Source organism: Manis javanica, chromosome 4 (assembly GCF_040802235.1).
Source record: "Manis javanica isolate MJ-LG chromosome 4, MJ_LKY, whole genome shotgun sequence".
In the NCBI taxonomy this organism is placed as follows: Eukaryota; Metazoa; Chordata; class Mammalia; order Pholidota; family Manidae; genus Manis; species Manis javanica.
In genome coordinates, this window is record NC_133159.1 from 163,910,506 (window position 1) to 163,930,007 (window position 19,502).

The 19,502-nt window shown below is 38.1% G+C and overlaps 1 protein-coding gene across 1 annotated transcript in view; it reads right to left on the minus strand.

The window, feature by feature from the left end:
* LOC140849250 (serine/threonine-protein kinase TAO1-like) overlaps nucleotides 1-19,502 on the minus strand; it is a 177,568-nt gene that overhangs the window by 20,041 nt on the left and 138,025 nt on the right. The window contains 1 exon segment of the mRNA XM_073236239.1: nucleotides 16,797-17,028. Within this exon segment, the coding sequence (XP_073092340.1) occupies nucleotides 16,797-17,028 (232 nt within the window).

The window sequence follows — 19,502 nt, forward strand, 5'->3', positions numbered from 1 at the left end:
ATTCTCAAAGAGGTCGAAGGAGTGTAGGTAAGGAAAGAACTCATTAAAGTGAGAGTAATAGTGAATGCAGCCGCCCTGCAGGCAACAGAGATCAAGGAAGAGCAGAGGGAGGAAAGGGATACTCACTGAACTCCTGCTCGGCATAAGGAAATTCCCTTGCTAACTCGTGAAGCCAGACTCTCCTGGCGTCCAGTGTCTACTTGAATCTGCACAGTGTGGGAACAAAGGCCCTACCACCCCAGGTTTTGGGGGAGCCACAGAGCATTGGATGGACTGAGATTATGTTCTAAGAGCTTCCAAAAGTCAAAGATTTTCAGGCAGGCTACTCAAGAGCATGATCATACAGCTGCAGTCCTGTCCCGGTCACCCAGGTGATGGTAACTTGTAAGCCCAAATCAGAAATCTCAGTAGCCTTTCCTTTCTTGTCTGGAGTAGAACAGAGACAGAATGAAGACATGTACTTCAGTCTGGAAAATAGAATGAAATAGCCAAGTAACAAAAACACTTACTACTGGAAGAGCATGAAGACAAGACACAGTAAGTTGAGCAGTGAGATGTCTTTATTTAAGGCAAAAAGTACACACTTGAAGAAAGGAGAGTGTGGGCAACCTGAGAGAGGAGGCAGACTTAAAGGCTTAGGATTCTGTCTTTTAAGGCTTTCAAGACGGGGGCAAAGGGAGGTGGGGGGAGGTGGTGCAGGCTTGACATGTGGTCTCATGATGTCTATCTCTGGTGAGTATCCTCATCTATAGTCTATCTTCTCGATATTCTGTAAGATAAACTTAACACAGGGAATTTCTTAATCCTGTTCTTCTCCAAGGTAGTGGTTACCCTCAAGCAATGGGGACACATCATTTAGGACTACTTGCCCTGCCTTAAGATAGGGTCGGTTATTGGCTGATTACCATAAAATATGTTAGGAATCTCACCTCCTAACTCCCACGTTAAAAAAAAAAAAAGGATCTTAGCCTTAACATACAGTTCCTCCTGTTCTTACTATACTATTTCTATCTCAACATTTTTAGGAAAGTTAATCATGATGCTTGTGCCACTTCCCTGCCCTACCTCAAATAATTATAGCAAGTAATACTTCCTCATTGTTTCTCCCCATTTTTATTCTTTTCAATATTGGTTTTTACATAGTTGTAGTCAAACTATATATAGAATATTGTGTTATATGTCAAATACACAATATACTTGACCAAAGCAAGCCTGCCCCACAGGGGACATGTGGCAACATGTGGGGATGGTTTCAGTTACCAAAACCAAGCAGGAGGGTGTGCTGGCCCACTGGTGAAGGTCAAGGAGGCTGTGAAATATCCTGCAGTGTGTAGGACAAACCCCTGGCCCCCATGGAAGCATTACCTGATCCAAATTGTCAGTGATGGCAGCAGTTGAAAAACTCTGTTATACTTTTTGCAACTTATTTTACTTCACATATAGAGTTCAATATTACTGCAGGGTCTTTGAACTAATTCAGTCTATGTGCTAGCTTGTTGGCACATTGTGGGTACTGAGGGAAACTTAATAATGGATGCATCATAGTCCATTGAGTTAATGTGAAGAAATTTCCACAAGTATTCCCCTATTGTGGGACATTACGGTTAAGAGATTTTGCTCCTAAAAATAACACTGCAATGTACATTATGAAAGTATCTTAATTTGAATTACTTCCTTTGGATTAACTCCCAGGTGTGAGATAGTCTGCTGCAGAAAAGACTCTTAATGTTTTGTGAGTAATATCACATGTTTTAGGTTCTTCAGAGCAGGAATTTGCTTTATTTAATGTTTGAATCACTAAAACATAACACGATGCCTTGCATATGCTGTTTCTCAATAAGTGTTAATTAAATAGAAATTTTTATCATGCAAAGGAAGTACTCCTCAAGATTCAGTTTACTAAGACCTTAAAAACTAGGATGGTCCTGTTTTTCTCCTCTGATCCATGAAATATACTTCATTAATATTAACCAGTTTTCTAATCATCCTTCTTGATAATTCATGTTATTCTTATTATATATTGACTGATTGGAGCTGTTATTATTTCATCTAACTCTTGCTCTCCAAAGAGATTGGTTTATAATTTTGTGTGTGTGTACTAACTTTTCTTAGGCATATAAAAAGGGAGGGATATGGTGGCAAAATGTCCACATAGTTGGAGTGGGGAATTCGCAGAAGAAAGTATAGGAGAAAATCATATGGAGAGGTAAATGTATGGGGAGAGAAAAAGCAATAATCATAGCCTCAACACCTGGCTCCTTTTTCAGGATCTATAAAGTAACAGCAGTATTCACAATAGCCAAAAGGTGGAAACAACACACAGGTCCAGCAACAAATAAATGGATAAACAAATGAGGGTATGAGCATACAGTGGGATATTATTCAGCCATAAAAAGGAATTTAGTACTGATACATCCTATACAATATGGATGAATCTTGGAAGCATGCTAGGTGAAAGAAGCCAGATACAACAGGTCACATATTATATGAAACATTCAAAATACATAAGCCATAGACAGAAAATATTTTGATGGTTACCAGAAGGAGAGATGGGGGAGCAACTGCTTAAAACACACAGGGTTTTCTTCTGAAATATTATACATGTTTTGTAACTAGATACGGGCAGTCTTGCAAAACATCATGAATATACTAAATACTACTGAATTGTTTACTTTAAATGATTAATCATACATTATGTGAATTTTGTCTCTAACAATCCAGTTTGTACATTTTTTTCATTATAGTCAGTGTTTTTGTGTCCTACCAAGAAATATTTGCTGACCCCAAGGTCATGACAATATTCTGTGTTTTATTCTGCTGTATGACTCTGGATTTTAGGTTTAGGTCAAGTGACTTTTCAAATTAATTTCTATATATAGCATGATTAAGTATTTATTTACTTTGAATACAGAGAACCAGTTGTTACAGCAGAATTTGTTAAAAACTTTCCTTTCTGGGAACCCTCCTACACTGCTGGTGGGAATGTAAATTAGTTCAATCATTGTGGAAAGCAGTATGGAGGTTCCTCAAAATGCTCAAAACAGACCTACCATTTGACCCAGGAATTCCACTCCTAGGAATTTACCCTAAGAACACAGCAATCAAGTTTGAGAAAGACAGATGCACCCCTATGTTTATCGCAGCACTAGTTACAATAGCCAAAAATTGGAAGCAACCTAAATGTCCATCGGTAGATGAATGGATAAAGAAGATGTGGTACATATACACAATGGAATAGTACTCAGCCATAAGAAGAGGGAAAATCCTACCGTGTGCAGCAACATGGATGGAGCTGGAGAGTATTATGCTCAGTGAAATAAGCCAAGTGGAGAAAGAGAAATACCAAATGATTTCATTCATCTGAGGAGTATAAGAACAAAGGAAAAACTGAAGGAACAAAGCAGCAGCAGAATTACAGAATCCAAAAATGGACTAACAGGTACCAAAGGGAAAGGAACTGGGGAGGATGGGTGGGCAGGGAGGGATAAGGGGGGGGAGAGAAGAAAGGGGGTATTAAGATTAGCATGCATGTGGGGAGGGAGAAAGGGGAGGGAGGGCTGTACAACAGAGAGAGGACAAGTAGTGATTCTACAACATTTTGCTATGCTGATGGACATTTACCAACTTTTTATGCCCCTTCAAAAGTATTGGCTATTCTAGGTCCTTTACATTCCCATTTAAATTTTAGAACCATCTAGCTTGTCTGCTTTTTCAGATGAAATTTTATTAGAAGCCTGTTGACTGGGATCTCCTACATGAATTACCTACTTAGTTGATAGTAGACTGGTCTAAGATGGTTTTGAAAGAAAAAGGTTTTGCTTTGTTTCATTCTTTCCTCTCCATTGTTGTAGGTTACAAGGCAAATGCCAGAACATGAGCAGGAAACTCAGCTCAGAGAACAAATGTCTGGATACTAGAGGGTGCCACATACAAATATGAAATGTCAAAGGAGCCTGGTTCAAACCCAAATCCCCAAAACACATTACAAAGGGTCAAGTGAAAATGAAATGAACTCATCAACCTTCCTGAAATATATTCCAAAAAGATCATAAACATGACCATGGAGGTACAGAAAAACATTCAAGAACTCAGGAAATAAATCAGCACAGAGATCCATTCATTACAGAGTACAAAGGGGGTATTTAAAAGTGGATTAGATATGGTGGGGGAGAGGATAAATGAAAAAGAAAGTGGAGAAGAGGAAACAAAGAAGCTGAGGCACAGAAAAAAGGATCTTTAGGAATGAAAGAATATTGAGAGAACTGTGTGACCAATCCAAATGGAACAATATTCATATTAGAGGGGTACCAGAAGAAGAGAGAGAAAAAGGATGGAGGAGGAAAAAAGGCAGAGAGAAAAAAATAACAACCTTAAGATTGTGTTTGTAATAGCATACTAACTGAGTTTAGACTCTTAGATAGTAAGGAAGTTACCCTTGAACCTTTGGTAACCATGAATCTAAAGCCTGCAATGGCAATAAGTACATACTTATCGATAATCACCCTAAATGTAAATGGTTTGAATATACTAATCCAAGGACATCGAGTCACTGAATGGATAACAAAACAAGACCTGTCTATATGCTGCCTACAAGAGACTCACTTCAAGCCCAAAGACATACACAGACTGAAAGTAAAGGGGTGGAAAACGATATTTCATGCATCTAATAGGGAGAAAAAAGCAGGAATTGCAGTACTTGTATCAGACAAAGTAGACTTCAAAACAAAGAGTCACAAGAAACAAAGAAGGACATTACATAATGATAAAGGGATCAGTCCAACAAGAGGATATAACCATTATAAATATCTACGTACCCAACACAGGAGCACCTACATATGTGAAACAAATACTAACAGAATTAAAAGAGGAAATAGAATGCAATGCATTCATTTTAGGAGACTTCAACACACCACTCACTCCAAAGTACAGATCAACCAGACAGAAAATAAGTAAGGAGACAGAGGTACTGAACAACACATTAGAACAGATGGACCTAATAGACATCTATGGAACTCTACACCCAAAAGCCACAGGATACACATTCTTCTCAGGTGCACAGGGAACGTTTTCAAGAATAGACCATATACTAGGCCACAAAAAAGAGCCTCAGTAAATTCAAAAATATTGAAATTGAACCAGCTTCTCAGACCACCATAGTATGAAACTAGAAATAAATTACTCAAAGAAAATGAAAAAGCCTACAAACCCATGGAGGCTTAACAACATGCTCCTAAATAATCAATGGATCAAAGACCAAATAAAAACAGATCAAGCAATATATGGAGACAAATGACAACACTAACTCAACACTGCAAAATCTGTGGGATGCAGTGAAGGCCGTGCTAAGAGGGAAGTATATTGCGATACGGGCCTGCCTCAGGAAAGAAGAAAAATCCAATATGAACAGTCTAAACTCACAATTAACAAAACTAGAGAAAGTAGAACAAATGATGCCCAAAGTCAGTAGAAGGAGGGACATAATAAAGATTAGAGCAGGCCTAAATAATTTGATGAATGGAATCATGACATTATGTAATGTCTCTCTACTCCTTGTAATTTTCCTAGCTCTGAAGCTCTGAATATTTCATGTAGTATTAATACAGCCTTCAGCTGTCTTTTGTTTGATATTTTACATTTCCCTTAATGGAGGTCAGATTCTCTTAGCTTTCCTTCATCTAAGTCTTTCTCTCTCTCTGCTTTTTGCATTCATTCTACAAGACTTTTGCTTAGATAAAGGATTCTCTTCTGGGTTGGCAGTTCTTTCCTTTCCTCACCTTAATCATTTGACATTCTGTGGCCTCCACTGTATTTTATGAGAAATCTGTGATCATTCAAATTTTAGTTTATCTTTGCTTTTTAGCATTATGACATGTCTAGGCCTTATCAGGCCTAACTGTTTGTTACTGATTTTAATTTTAGGCCTTATCAGGCCTAAACTCTTTTGAATTTGCTCTGTTTGGGGCTTGCTGAGCATCTTGAATCTCTAAATTTATGTTTTTGTCAAATCTGGGCTCTTTCCTGCTTTGAGTAAGAATTATTTTCTCTAAAAAAATAAAATTCTCTCTCTTTTCCTTTATATAACACCTATAATGTGAAGTTTAGACAGTTTGATACTGTCCCACAAGTTTCTAAGGATGTATTCATTTTTTCCAGTGTTTTTTCCTGTCTTTCTTCAGTGTAGATAATTTCTGCTGCTCTGTTATCTTCAAGTTTACAGACCCTTCTATCATCTCTGTTCAGCAGTTGAGCCCATGCAATTTCTTTTGTAATTTCTGGTAATTATATTTTTCAGTTCTAAATTTCTCGATGTGGATCTTCTTTTATAGTTCTTATTTTTCTGCTAAGAACTTCAGTCTTTCCAATTATTTTGAGAGTGTTAACCATTACTGCATTTACTATGGTTATAATAGCTGCTTTAAAGTCTTATGTGACAATTCCAACATTAGGCTTCTCAAAATAGGCATCTGTCCTTTCTTTCCCTTGATAATTTGTCACATTCTCCAGTGGTGTGTGTGTGTGTTGTTTGTTTTAGCATGTGCAGTAGATTTTGGATTTTATTCTGGTCATTTTGAATATGATATTGTCATTTCTGAGTCATGTTTGCATCTTCTGGAGGTTGATTTGTTTGTTTTAGCAGACAGCAACCAGTGTAGATGACACGTTCTGTCTCACTTTCTGTGGGTGGCGGTTCTAATACCAGTTCTACTTTCAAAACTTTCCCTGTGCTCTTTACATTTGGCCTGTGCTATGTCTCTCAGTGATAGTCTAGGACTTAGGCAATAGTATATATCGTACATTAGTTCTCTTTCTCATAGCCTTTGCTATACTTTCTGAGTCTATTTTATACAAACACAAGTTACTTGTATTACTTTATACCCAGGATAGGCATGTCTTTTCCAGTTGTTTCCTCTCCATGATTTCCCCCATTCTCTTCAGATTCCAGTGGCCTTTTCCCAGTTACTTTGGTCAGAAAGACACAGACGCCCTTAGACTTCTGCATTGTACAGTTCCCCGTAACTGGGGCTGTCCTTGCATACAGTGCAGAAAGGAGAGAAAAGGAAAAAAAACATAATGGCAATTCTCCTCATACTGTTTGGGCAACAGAGGCCCTGTTTCTAGCTTTTCTGGCCGGAGAGAAAGGTTTTTCTCACAGGGTTTTTCTGTTCCTCTGGCACTGCAAGTCTAGGGCGAAGAGGAAAAAGAGTAGGAAAAAACCCCAGCATATTTCCTCACCATCTCCAGGTCACAGGGTCCCCTTGGGGATAGAAGAAGGGGACTCCTTTTAAGGGTTTTCTTGTCATCAGCACTATCAAAATAGTTACTCAGGCAACTCTTAGGTCAAATCCAGGAGATAGAGGAAAACGGAATCAGAAAACTCATGACTACACCCATTATGCTTCAGGTTTTGACTTCTCCCAATTATCTCTATTACCTGTTTATGGAATGTTGAAATCCTTTGGCCATTTATATATTGGCAGATTAGGTACTTTCTGAGTGATTTGAATGATATGTATATATTTAAGGAACATTAACCCTTAATCTGGATGTTTCTGTTCTTGTGTTTGATTCAAATTTTTTGACATAGTAATTTTTTAAAATGTGTTAGTCTTTTGTGGATTAAAAAATTTGCTAATAGCCATTTGGGTAGTCTTCCTAATTAGAGTATGTGTTGTGGTTTTTAAAATATTCTGTTTTATTTTTCTCAAATTTAGAACAAAATTTCTTAAAATTATGAGCGATTGCTACAAAAATTTAGGTAATACAGATGTCTAGGCTAACAGGCAATGCTCTTCACAGCCCTACTTACTTTAAGAGAGAAATATTAGCATTTCATACAGATCCTTCCATACGTTGTTCAGAAGTTTGCACTATATATATATATATATACACATATATAATTGAGGTATGACTTACATGCAGTAAATGCATGTACAGTTGGTTTTGAAAAGTGTACATTCGTATAATTCACTATCCCAATAATATGTAGAACATTCTATCATCCTGTGAAGTTCCTGTGGTTCCTTTTGTTCTCACATCCCCTTTTCTGCCCCCTACTAGTCCCAGACAACCGTAGATCTATTACTTTAGACAAATTTTGCCTGTTAGAGAATTCAGGGAAATTGTATAGTGTGTGCTATTTTGTTTCTGGATTTGGCTGAACATAATGCTTTCCATAGTCACCTGTGTTGCTGCCACGTATCAGTACTCTACTCCTTGTTATTATGATGCATAGTATTTCACTGTGTGAATATACCATAATTCTATAATACATTAATTTATTGATAGATATTTGTATTATTTGCAGTTTTTGGCCATTATGAATAAAGCTGCTGTGTGCTAGTTCCTGTGTGCCAGTGTTATAATTTCTTTTGAGTAAATGATAACTAGTTAAGGACTTACTCTATCCTAGTAAATGTTTATTTAACTTGATAAGCATCTGTTAAAGAGTTTCCCAAATAGTTGCACCATTTTACACTCCCATCAGCAATGTAATGAGTTTCAGTTCCCCACCTGGCACATTTATCATTTTTTTTTCTATTTTATTTTTATTATTTTTTGGTATCATTAATATACACTTACAATGAACAACATTGCAGTTGCTATACTGCCTTCCCCGTGGCCCCCACCCACCACATTATGTGTGGTAATCATAATGCTTCTTTTTCCCCTTATCCCTCCCTTCCCACCCATCCTCCCCAGTCCCTTTCCCTTTGGTAACTGTTAGTCCATTCTTGGTAACTTGTGATCTGAAGACTACCATTAGGCCAAATGGTTTCTCTTCCCTTGTATGAGTGAGATTTTGTAAATCTGAATATAAATGAGGGAAAAATTAGTCCATGTGACTATAAAGAGGGCTACCAGAATCCAGTAGAAATTATAAATGCACAATAAAGGAAGAGTTGTCAGCTTCAATTTCTTTTTCTAGACAGTGTTCAATAAAATTAGTTTTTCACAAAGAAGCATTTCCAATGCAGACCTATTGTAATGATTTCATAAAAGTTCAGACAACATAACCAGAGACACAGCAAAATACACTTCAGTCAGAGTCCTTGTGCACTAGAGGCAAGTCTGCTACATGTACAGCACACTCTTCATCCTTTTAAGGAATCTGAGCATGGGAAACTTCCAGTTCTTACCAACTTAGAGGGCCTTTTCAAAGGCAATGCTACAAACTGGTGGGAGCCCAATCACGTTAGATGAGGCAAAACAGAATAGCGAATTTGTTTTTCTTTAATAAAGATCTGTATTTTGGTAAGCAGCTCCAAGATGGCAGCCCAAGATGTGACTTTTCCCCTTAGAGGAAGAAGTTTATCTAAAAAACAGAAACCTCCTTATATCACTAATAGCGATTCATACTTATATACTTAAACATATTATTTCCTGAATTGAATACACACTAGACACTTTACATTGGGAGAATGGGACAAAAATATGCAGGACCATATAAAATTCGTCGGAAAGGGCTGCTGTGTTGGGCCAAATCTGTGCTTATATAGTAGTGGCTCAGAAGGGGCAGAAGGTGCGGGAAGAACTATTAGCAAGCAGGAAGAGGCAGCTGGAGAGAGAAAGCCCCCTGCCAACCCCATATCCCTCCCCCAGTGGCCATGGCCTGTTGACTTTAGTTTAGGAGAACCTTAGATGCCATAACCGCAGCTCCTTTCTTGGCTATTTTGGTCCTTAGCAAAATTAATAGTTATTAGTATTAATGGAGTACAGAAAGTACAAGGATCAACGGCATCACTAAGAAAAATGTAGAGATAGCGCACATGAAGATTATGTGATTGGCTATCATCTTTGCAGAGGAATCACCACCAGTGTTTTTCAATCTCCATGGTTCGTTTCTCTCCGCATCACTTATTTTTTACTGTATCACGACACAGACCCATGGAAACACTAACTGGCTCCATCCCCAGTACTTTTTACTGCATTGCATCTTATGGATCCACATTTTACCCAGTTTTCTTCCCACCCACACAAGTGCTAAGAGGGTATTAAAAAAGAAAAGATAGCATCTAATGACCATCTTTTCATAAATATCAACCCAGAGTACTCACTCTTAAGAAACACATGCATTCTTGCCTTAACTGAGGACTGAAATAACCAAGTAACAGAACCTTAAGTGCCCTGATGGAAATGTACAGTATGAGATACATCCACCTATCTATACACACATATGGGCACTCATGTGTATATACAATATATACATACAAATGATAATAGCTATACCAAAAATGTGCATACTTAACAGCTTTTTAAAAAGCCAGTAGATCATGGTATAATACAATTCATCTCCACTAGTGAATGGCACAAATGGAGAAATGCAAAAGAGGTGTTTCAAGTACAATAAAGTCATATTTCACAGGTGAAAATGAAGAGTATTATTCCAGTGTCCAACACAATGTACTCTATGAAAGTTTAAAATGCCAGATACTTAGTACTTAAAGCAGAAAGTTACTAAAGTCTGCCTTATGGTCTGAAAAAGACACTCATAACAGAGGTTTTGGTTTTTGAAAAGGGGGTGAGGAAACAGGCGGGAGTGGGAAGGAGTGTCAAGGACAGTTTCTTAGTTTGCTGAGTGGTGTTTATCTGATGTCTAGGCAGCTGAACATCATGATGGTTATGCTAAAAAGTTCAATTTACTGGTAAATCCTTGGCTTAGAGTACTAAGCGTATTATACCTGTGGGTGTGGCTTTAAATGCAGGACTAGTCATCTCCAGGTATAGAGATCACTGAAAAGAATGGCAGTTCTGAATAAAAATAATATAAATACATTTTCCAGCTAACCTTATATATCAGTGAAAATACCTGTAGATACTGTAATTTGGGGATACAGCTGATTTTAATAAACAGAAAAAAATATGTATGAAAGGAAGGGAACCCAATTAAGAATTATCTCAAGGTATGAGGTTTTACATTTTCAAAATGTTAACTTAAAAGAAGGGAGAGACAGTGAACACAGGAAACTTTTTACTGCCAAGTTCTGGATACCAGATATAGCATTTACAAATTTCTGATATGCTGGACAAATTTCCCATATTTATTATTTTCTTAAACACATACATATTAAGTGAACACCAGCACTGGGGAGGAGGTAGTATTAGTTTAATCGAAGGTTGACATTTGTACACTGATTGAGAAAGTGCCTGCTTCTTTCTTTAGGATCTTTCAAAATCCTTCAGATTTTCCTGCTTTTACTCTTTGATGATTCCTACCATGATTGAGATTCCTCAGAAGTTAATCTTACAAACACACACAAACCAATCTGAATGATTAATCTGAATTAATTTGAATCTTTTTGCAAACTATATATATTTTATTCATTTTATTTTTTTTTCAAACCATATATATTTTAATTCAAATTAACTTAATGGAATAATTCAGGTATAGTGATGTAAAACTGGCTCGGGTCCTGTGGCAAAAACGAAGCCCTACTGGACAGACATTTGGAGTCAGTGTTCAATCACGATTTTACAAGTACATGTAGTCTGCATGAACTCAGTAATTCAGTTTGACTAATTTAAGTCCATTTCGATTTTAGAGTTTTATATGCAAAACTGATCTGCTTCAGTAAAGGAGCCAGATCTAGTAAGAATTTTTTAAAAGGTATCAAATTCCATTATATTTTTGGACATTTTATAAATTCTAAAGGTTGGTCCTATCACTTTCCTCTAAACATGTAGATATCTCAATTTGTCTGAGATACTGTACAATATTTGAATGCAGAAGAGCTATTGAAATAATTAAGTCCCTTTCAGTAGAATCAAGTACATGTTATGTCCACCTAAAAACTGGTGATCTCAACCGTGGCCAGGAGGACGACGGACCAGAGCGCTACATGAAACACTGCCTATGACTGTGTGTGAATTCTACTGCGATCTTGGTTTTAAAAATATTTACACTGAAATATTAATTTTTCTCCCAGTTCCCATTAAATGAATGCTAGAAAGTCCTAAAGGGGTGGATTCAGGCAGACTGGGCTGACGTACCTGGAGAAGACTTAAATTGGTTGAGAAAACCAAGATTTCAATGGTGATTGGTCTGGTCTAGGCGGAGAGCATCACTGAGAGGCCGTGGAGAATGCTACCTTGGAGCCCTCTGTGAAAAGCAGGAGTCTGTCAGCAGCAGGGCTCCTGGTTCTTCAAGACAACTGGGGAGAGGGCAGGACAGCAACCTAAAGGAACTTGGAGCGCTCACGGGGAAGGACATTTTTTCCCTTCAAGTCATATTCATGGCTCCCCACCCACCTGCAGCTCAGTCTCCACACTGGCGGTGGGACCCCAAGTCACATCTGACTGTCAGCATCAGGTGGATCCTTCATTACAAAACAAAACAAAATAAAACAAAACACACCCCTCTCTGGAAAAAAGAAGTTAGCTTTCGTCAAGAGATTTCCTGACCACCATAACTCACTGTAGTGTTTTTTTTTTTATTTGCCAAACTTGCTGGTTCCTTTTCAGTAGTACGTTAGCACCGAGGCTTTAGACTTCTGCAAGTGGTATTTTCTGTCGTGTGATGTTAACATGATGCCAAGCAATCACTAAGTCTCAAGAAACTAGAAGTTTGTAAAGTATTGCAGCAACAAAAACAGCAATCAACAACAGAAAAAAAAAAAAAAAAAAAAAAAGGAAGAGGACCTGCACATGCAGCAAAACCTACAGTGGTGCTGAGGGTTAGTCAGCCCTGGTAAAGTCACAGGCTCAGTGACTCCTGGCTCACTCGGCAACTAAGCACTTAAATAACGGGCTATTCTACTTGTAAACAGGAAACCCCATAAACCAAAAGGGGGTAATCGAATTATGTCTAAGTAGTGTGATGAGAATTCCAAGAGATGGTGGTCTGTAAATACGGCATCATTCAAATACCTCTGGCCTTTGATTTGTATTGGTTACATGTCTTTGTTTTTGTATAAACAAAGTAAAAGTACTGTTTGGGGTCTTGGAAGTTAACAGAGCTTAGCTCAGCTAGGATGACGTATCACAGCATAAGCAACAAAATATCAGGATATACATAGGCTTCATCTCCTCACTCTGCTACTGAACATACCCCTCATATGAGCTTTCAGGGGCCCCTCTCACCCTTTTTGTCTTCCCCTTTGGAGGCTTACAAGTTTGACAATGTAATTTCCACAAAACTTGGGATCTCCTGAAGCACCTCCATCTCACCATACCACAAAGAAGGCACAATTGAATAGACCAAAAAAAAAAAAAAAAAATCCCTGACAAGCTTGCAGCATTCAGAAAAAGAATTAGGTTGTCTTCTACTCTCTGAAAGAGTCAATGCAACCCTTTAGTGTTCATGGATTTCCACTTTTTTCCTACTCCAAATGAGGCCAATTTAATAAATAAAAGTCAGACAAAATACATTTATTTAATAACCAAAATACATTGGTGAGGGGATACAGGTGTGTTTCCATAATAACTTGTTTTAGCATATGCTGGCTGCTGTGAGCGGCTCATAAGAACCTGGGGTATACAGAGAAAGGCTTTAGATCTTTGCACAAATTTCTTAGGATAGACTTGTCCAAAAGTGATGAGTCAAGCCACGTTGCTGAATTGTTTTTGCAGTTTTCAGAAAATACCCCCTATCTAACCAGTTTCTTTTTACCACGTGCACTGTATGTGTGTGTGTGTGCATATTTAATAAACACACATACACACCAATTCCCCTTTACATAAAATTTCCCCAAAAGTTAAAAACAAAACAAAGCACAAAACCTGACAGCTAAATACTATGACATCCCAATTAGTAAACACAAAACAGAACGCTTTACAAAAATGAATAAAATATACCATCTGTACTCAGCTTCCACATGGTAGCACCCAAGCGAGGAGGCTGCTTGTGATGATGTCTACAGGGAGTTTCCTTTGCTGGACTGTTCCAGCAGAATGGCCATTCTCAATTATTTTGATTTGGTTGTTGATCCATTGATTATTTAGGAGCATGTTGTTAAGCCTCCATGGGTTTGTGACCTTTTTTGCTTTCTTTGTGCAATTTATTCCTAGTTTTATGCCTTTGTGGTCTGAGAAGTTGGTTGGTAGAATTTCAATCTTTTTGAATTTACTGAGGCTCTTTTTGTGGCCTAGTATGTGGTCTATTTTGGAGAGTGCTCCATGTGCACTTGAGAAGAATGTGTATCCTGTTGCTTTTGGGTGTAGAGTTCCATAGATGTCTATTAGGTCCATCTGTTCTAGTGTGTTGTTCAGTGCCTCTGTGTCCTTACTTGTTTTCTGTCTGGTGGATCTGTCCTTTCGAGTGGTGTGTTGAAGTCTCCTAAAATGAATGCACTGCATTCTATTTCCTCCTTTAATTCTGTTAGTATTTGTTTCACATATGTTGGTGCTCCTGTGTTGGGTGCATAGATGTTTATAATGGTGATATTCTCTTGTTGGACTGAGCCCTTTATCATTATATAATGTCCTTCTTTATCTCTTGTGACTTTCTTTGTTTTGAAGTCTATTTTGTCTGATACTAGTACTGCAACACCTTCTTGTTTGCATGAAATATCTTTCTCCATCCCTTGACTTTTAGTCTGTGCATGTCTTTGGGTTTGAGGTGAGTCTCTTGTAAGCAGCATACAGATGGGTCTTGCTTTTTTATCCATTCTATTACTCTGTGTCTTTTGATTGGTGCATTCAGTCCATTTACACTTACAGTGATTATTGAAAGATATCTACTTATTGCCATTGCAGGATTTAGGTTTTGGTTACCAAAGGTTCAAGGTTAGCTTCTTTACTATCTTACTGTCTAACTTCACTCACTTATTAAGCTATCATAAACACAGTCTGATGATTCTTCATTTCTCTCCCTTCTTATTCCTCCTCCTCCATTCTTTGTATGTTAGGTGTTTTTCTGTGTGTGTGTGTGTGTGTGTGTGTGTGTGTGTGTGTATGTGTGTGTGCTCTTTTGTGTTTCCTTTGACTGCTTTTGTGGGTAGTTGATTTTGTTTTTTGCCTTTAGTTAGTAATTGATTGGTCCGCTTTCTTTGCTGTGATTTTATTTTCTCTGGTGACATCTGTTTAGCCTTTCCCTCAATTTTTGCTTTTCTGGGAATTGCTTAATCCCTCCTTCATATTTAAATGATAATCGTGCTGGGTATAGTATCCTTCATTCAAGGCCCTTCTCTTTCATTGCATTAAATATATCATGCCATTCTCTTCTGGCCTGTAAGGTTTCTGTTGAGAAGTCTGATGATAACCTGAAGGGTTTTCCTTTGTAGGTGACTTTTTTTCTCTCTCTGGCTGCCTTTAGTACTCTGCCCTTGTCCTTCATCTCTGCCATTTTAATTATTATGTGTCTTGGTCTTGTCCTCCTTGGGTCCCTTGTGTTGGGAGTTCTGTGTGCTTCCATGGTGTGAGAGGCTATTTCCTCCCCCAGTTTGGGGAAGTTTTCAGCAATTATTTCTTCAAAGACACTTTTTATCCCTTTTTCTCTCTCTTCTTCTGGTACCCCTATAATGTGGATATTGTTCCATTCTGATTGGTCACATAGTTCTCTCAATATTCTTTCACTCCTGGAGATCCTTTTATCTCTCTCCCTGCGTCAGCTTCTCTGCGTTCCTGTTCATTGATTTCTATTCCATTAATGGCCTCTTGCATCTCGTCCATTCCGCTTTTAAATCCTTCCGGAGATTGTTTTATTTCTGTGTTCTCCCTCCTTAGCTCTTGCATATTTCTCTGCAAGTCCATCAGCATGGTTATGACCTTTATTTTGAATTCTTTTTCAGGAAGATTGGTTAAATCTATCTCCTCAGATTCCCTCTCAGGGGAGGATGTCTGGGTTAGTCTGGTCTGTATCAAATTCTTCTGCCTTTTCATGGTGATAGAGGTAGTCGTAGGCACTTGGCATGTGTGTCAGCTGGGAGATCAAAGTCCCTTTCCACTTGCTCCTGACCTTTCTTTCCTGGGAGAACGGTGACCCCTAGTGGCTTTTACTGGGCAGCTGCGTGCAGATGGGGTCTCTGATTCTTGCCCCGCTACTGTGGAGTAAGCTCCATGCGGTTGCTGTGGGCGTGGCCACTTTTAGGCTGCTGCTCTGCTCTGTTGGGGCCGCGCCAGAGGGGGAGTGGGCGGGAGGCTGTTTATCACTGTGGGGGGCCGCCAAGCTATGTTGTCGCCCATGGGGTTGGGGCACCTGGAGTTCCTGGGGATTCCCAGCTGCTGGGCTATATGCCGGGATGCCTCCATCCAGCTGTGAGGCCCCTGTCCCTTTAAGACCTTCAAAAAGCACATGCTTTTCTTTTGTCCCAGGTGCGCTGGCCGTGGGGACCCGCTCGCAGGTTTTACTGTTCAGTTTCCCTAGTATCCAGCACACCACGCACTGTGTGTCCATGCTCTGGTGCGGATGGCTAGGGCTGGGTATTTAGCATTCCTGGGCTCCCTCTGGTCCTGCTAGGCCATGGCTTGTATCTTATCCCCTTCGTGAGGCACTGGGTTCTCGCAGATGTAGATGTAGCCTGGCTATTGTACTGTATCTTCTGGTCTCTGTTTTAGGAATGGTCGTATTTCTTGTATTTTCAAAAATATATATGTTTTTGGGAGGAGACTTCTGCTGTCCTACTCACACCGCCATCTTGGCTCCTCCTCACCATTCTCAATTATTAGGTCACGTGTAAGACATGTGTGACCCATTGGATATTTGTCAAGTGACACTGGTGCTTCTGTTCATGCCCTGTTCCGTCCATCCCCCGGCAGCTGTCTGCCTCAGAACCCGAAGGCTATTGCGAACTCACATACTGCTACCTCGGGGTACCCCATGCATTGGCTCAGAAGGGTGACCTGCATCGCTGGGGACCCACCTTGTATTGGATGGCCCCAGGCTTGTGGTAGGCCACCTATGGGATGCGCCCTGTGAGGAGGTCCAGGGGGGGTTTGGCTGAATGCCTCAGGGGCAAGGTTAGAGAGGTCGTTTCCAAAACCTAGTCCCTCGCTTTCAGATTTGAAAGCTTTCATCTCTTTTGCTCGACGCTCTAGCAGGCTTCGTATTCTTTCACTGCACTCATTCTGAAATGTCAATATCTCTTCTTCCATCTGTTGTGGGTTGGTGGGGGGAAGCAAAAAGAAAGCTCATTTATTTTAAAAAATATATAAACTACAGAAGCAATAATTATTCTGGTTTAAAGTGAATCATAAAAATGTCCACTCTGGCTATTTTAAAGGATGTATATTTAAAAATCAAAGAGATGTACTGTAGGAATCATATATAACTTATATTGCTAAAATGTGTAAAATTAAGTTCTTAAAAGCAAAGGTAATAATCTCTATTGAAATAATAAATCAAGGCAATTATCATGAATGGCTACCAAAACCATTAGGTAAAAAGATTGAAGAAGAAAATGTGTAAGGAGAATGTAGCCTTATTAGATACACCATAAGGTCACTCTAATGTAATAAATATGGTATTGGTGTAGGAACCAGTAATTAGTAAAACAGAAACAGAATGAAGTTTGTAAGTTTTTAATGCAGGACAAAAGCACTAATTAATTTAATGGGAAAAACAACACAGGCACAAGTGGCTAACCACCTGGAAGAAAATAAAAATGGAATCTCATCTGATACCATATTCCAGAAAGATCAGAGCATTAAGTGAAAAACAAACAGAAACCATAAAGTTTCCATTAGAAAGTTAGGAGACTCTATGTACTTAGAAATCAGTGGTTGGGTAGCCGTCAGAATCAGTTTTGGACAACTCAAAGGTTTACAAATATATATAGCTGACTAGAAATAGTTTTAGTGTGAAAAAATACACAATAGTCAATGACAATGGGAAGAAGTTGATGGAGAAATTGTTGATGAATGAGAATATCTGAGCCCACTCATCAAATATGACTTCAAAGTGGGACAACTAGACATTATATAGCTTTTGATGTGATGCAAAAGGAAGTGTAACACAGTAACCCTTATGAACATTCCTCGCAAAAATTTTTAAAAGGAAAAAAATTAATGTAAATATAATCATGCCCCTAGATCTAATGACCAGTTTACAGGAAATGCAAAGTAAAGAGGAATGCATTAAATGACACCATGAGGTTGGAATCAGCCAAATTCAAATGCGAGAATTCCTACAAAGCAAATGACCCAGTCCACAGTAATAAAAAAAAGGGCACAGGAGACTAAAAGGCTTAAAAGACAATGAAATGCAACGTCTACACCATGTTTGGGCCCCAATCTAAATAAACCAAGAAGACCTTTTTTTAGATAGAAAGGGAAATTTAAGTATGGACTGAGTATTAGGTAATCTTAAACATTTATTATAATTTTGTTAGTTAACACAATGGAATTATGACTATGTTGAAGTAAAAGAGTCCTTATTTCCTTATCTGTGTTTGCAGTGAAATGATTCTATGCTGGCATTTGCTTTAAAATATTTCAGATACTCTGCCCCCTATCCTGCTCCCCTAAAAGGCTGCATGTGGAGTTGGGAAACAGACGAAATATAAGCAAGATACTGATAGCTGTTGAAGTTGCGTAATGAGTATTTGGGGACTTCATTGTACTAGTTCTTAATAATTTCACTAATACTTTTTGTTTGAAAATTTCCATGATACAAAGTTTTTAAAAAATAGGAAATAAAGAGTATTTGTAAAGAAGTATTAAATTAGGTTTTAAGATATTTGAGGACTTAAGCCAATAGTCATTGTTCTCTACACAGAAATCTAGCTCAACAAATGTGCTTAATTTTTATGTATCTTTTTTTTATACTAAGTTATCATTGATATACAATCTTATGAAGGTTTCACATGAGCAACATTTTGGTTACAACATTTACCCATATTATCAAGTCCCCTCTTATGTATCTTTTTTAAAGTGCCCTTTTAAAAACACACAATTTAGCATGGAAACACCTGGAGGACCTGGAGGACAATTCTTGTTTCATTTGGACGCTGAAAGCAATCTTCAAACAGAATTATTACACATCTAGAAACAACTAACATTCTCTCTGCTTCCACCTCTATTTTCAGATGACTGTTTCTTATCTGTACAACCAGTAGGCACAAAGTACAGAAAATACAGATGTTACAATGTTTTCAAATCATACCATGGGTATATCACTGCCTTGGTAGTTGCCAACTGACTGACCCCAAAGTACTTTATAGTCATGCACTTCACTTGAAATATAAACATGAGCCCTAAAAATCAAGCAGCAACTCAAAGCACTGTAGATTTATTCCACTGTTTCTTTTATTATTTTTAATACTAAATCTTATGCATGTCTATTATCAAATACAAACCACCACAACCAATCTACCATATTAAAAGAGCCATTATAAGTATTAGTTCAACTCACTTTAAGTGTGATTTGTCTTTATTTTATTCAACACCTCATAAGCATTTTTCCACATTAATACTATTTTTATAGCCATTATTTAAATGGTTGAGTAAGATTTTATTAAGTGGCTTGGTCATAAGCACTTAATTATTTTACATGGTTAGGTGTTTAAAACCATTATAACTATGCTATAATTAACATATTTATGCATATTGTTTTTCCTGTATTCAGGATT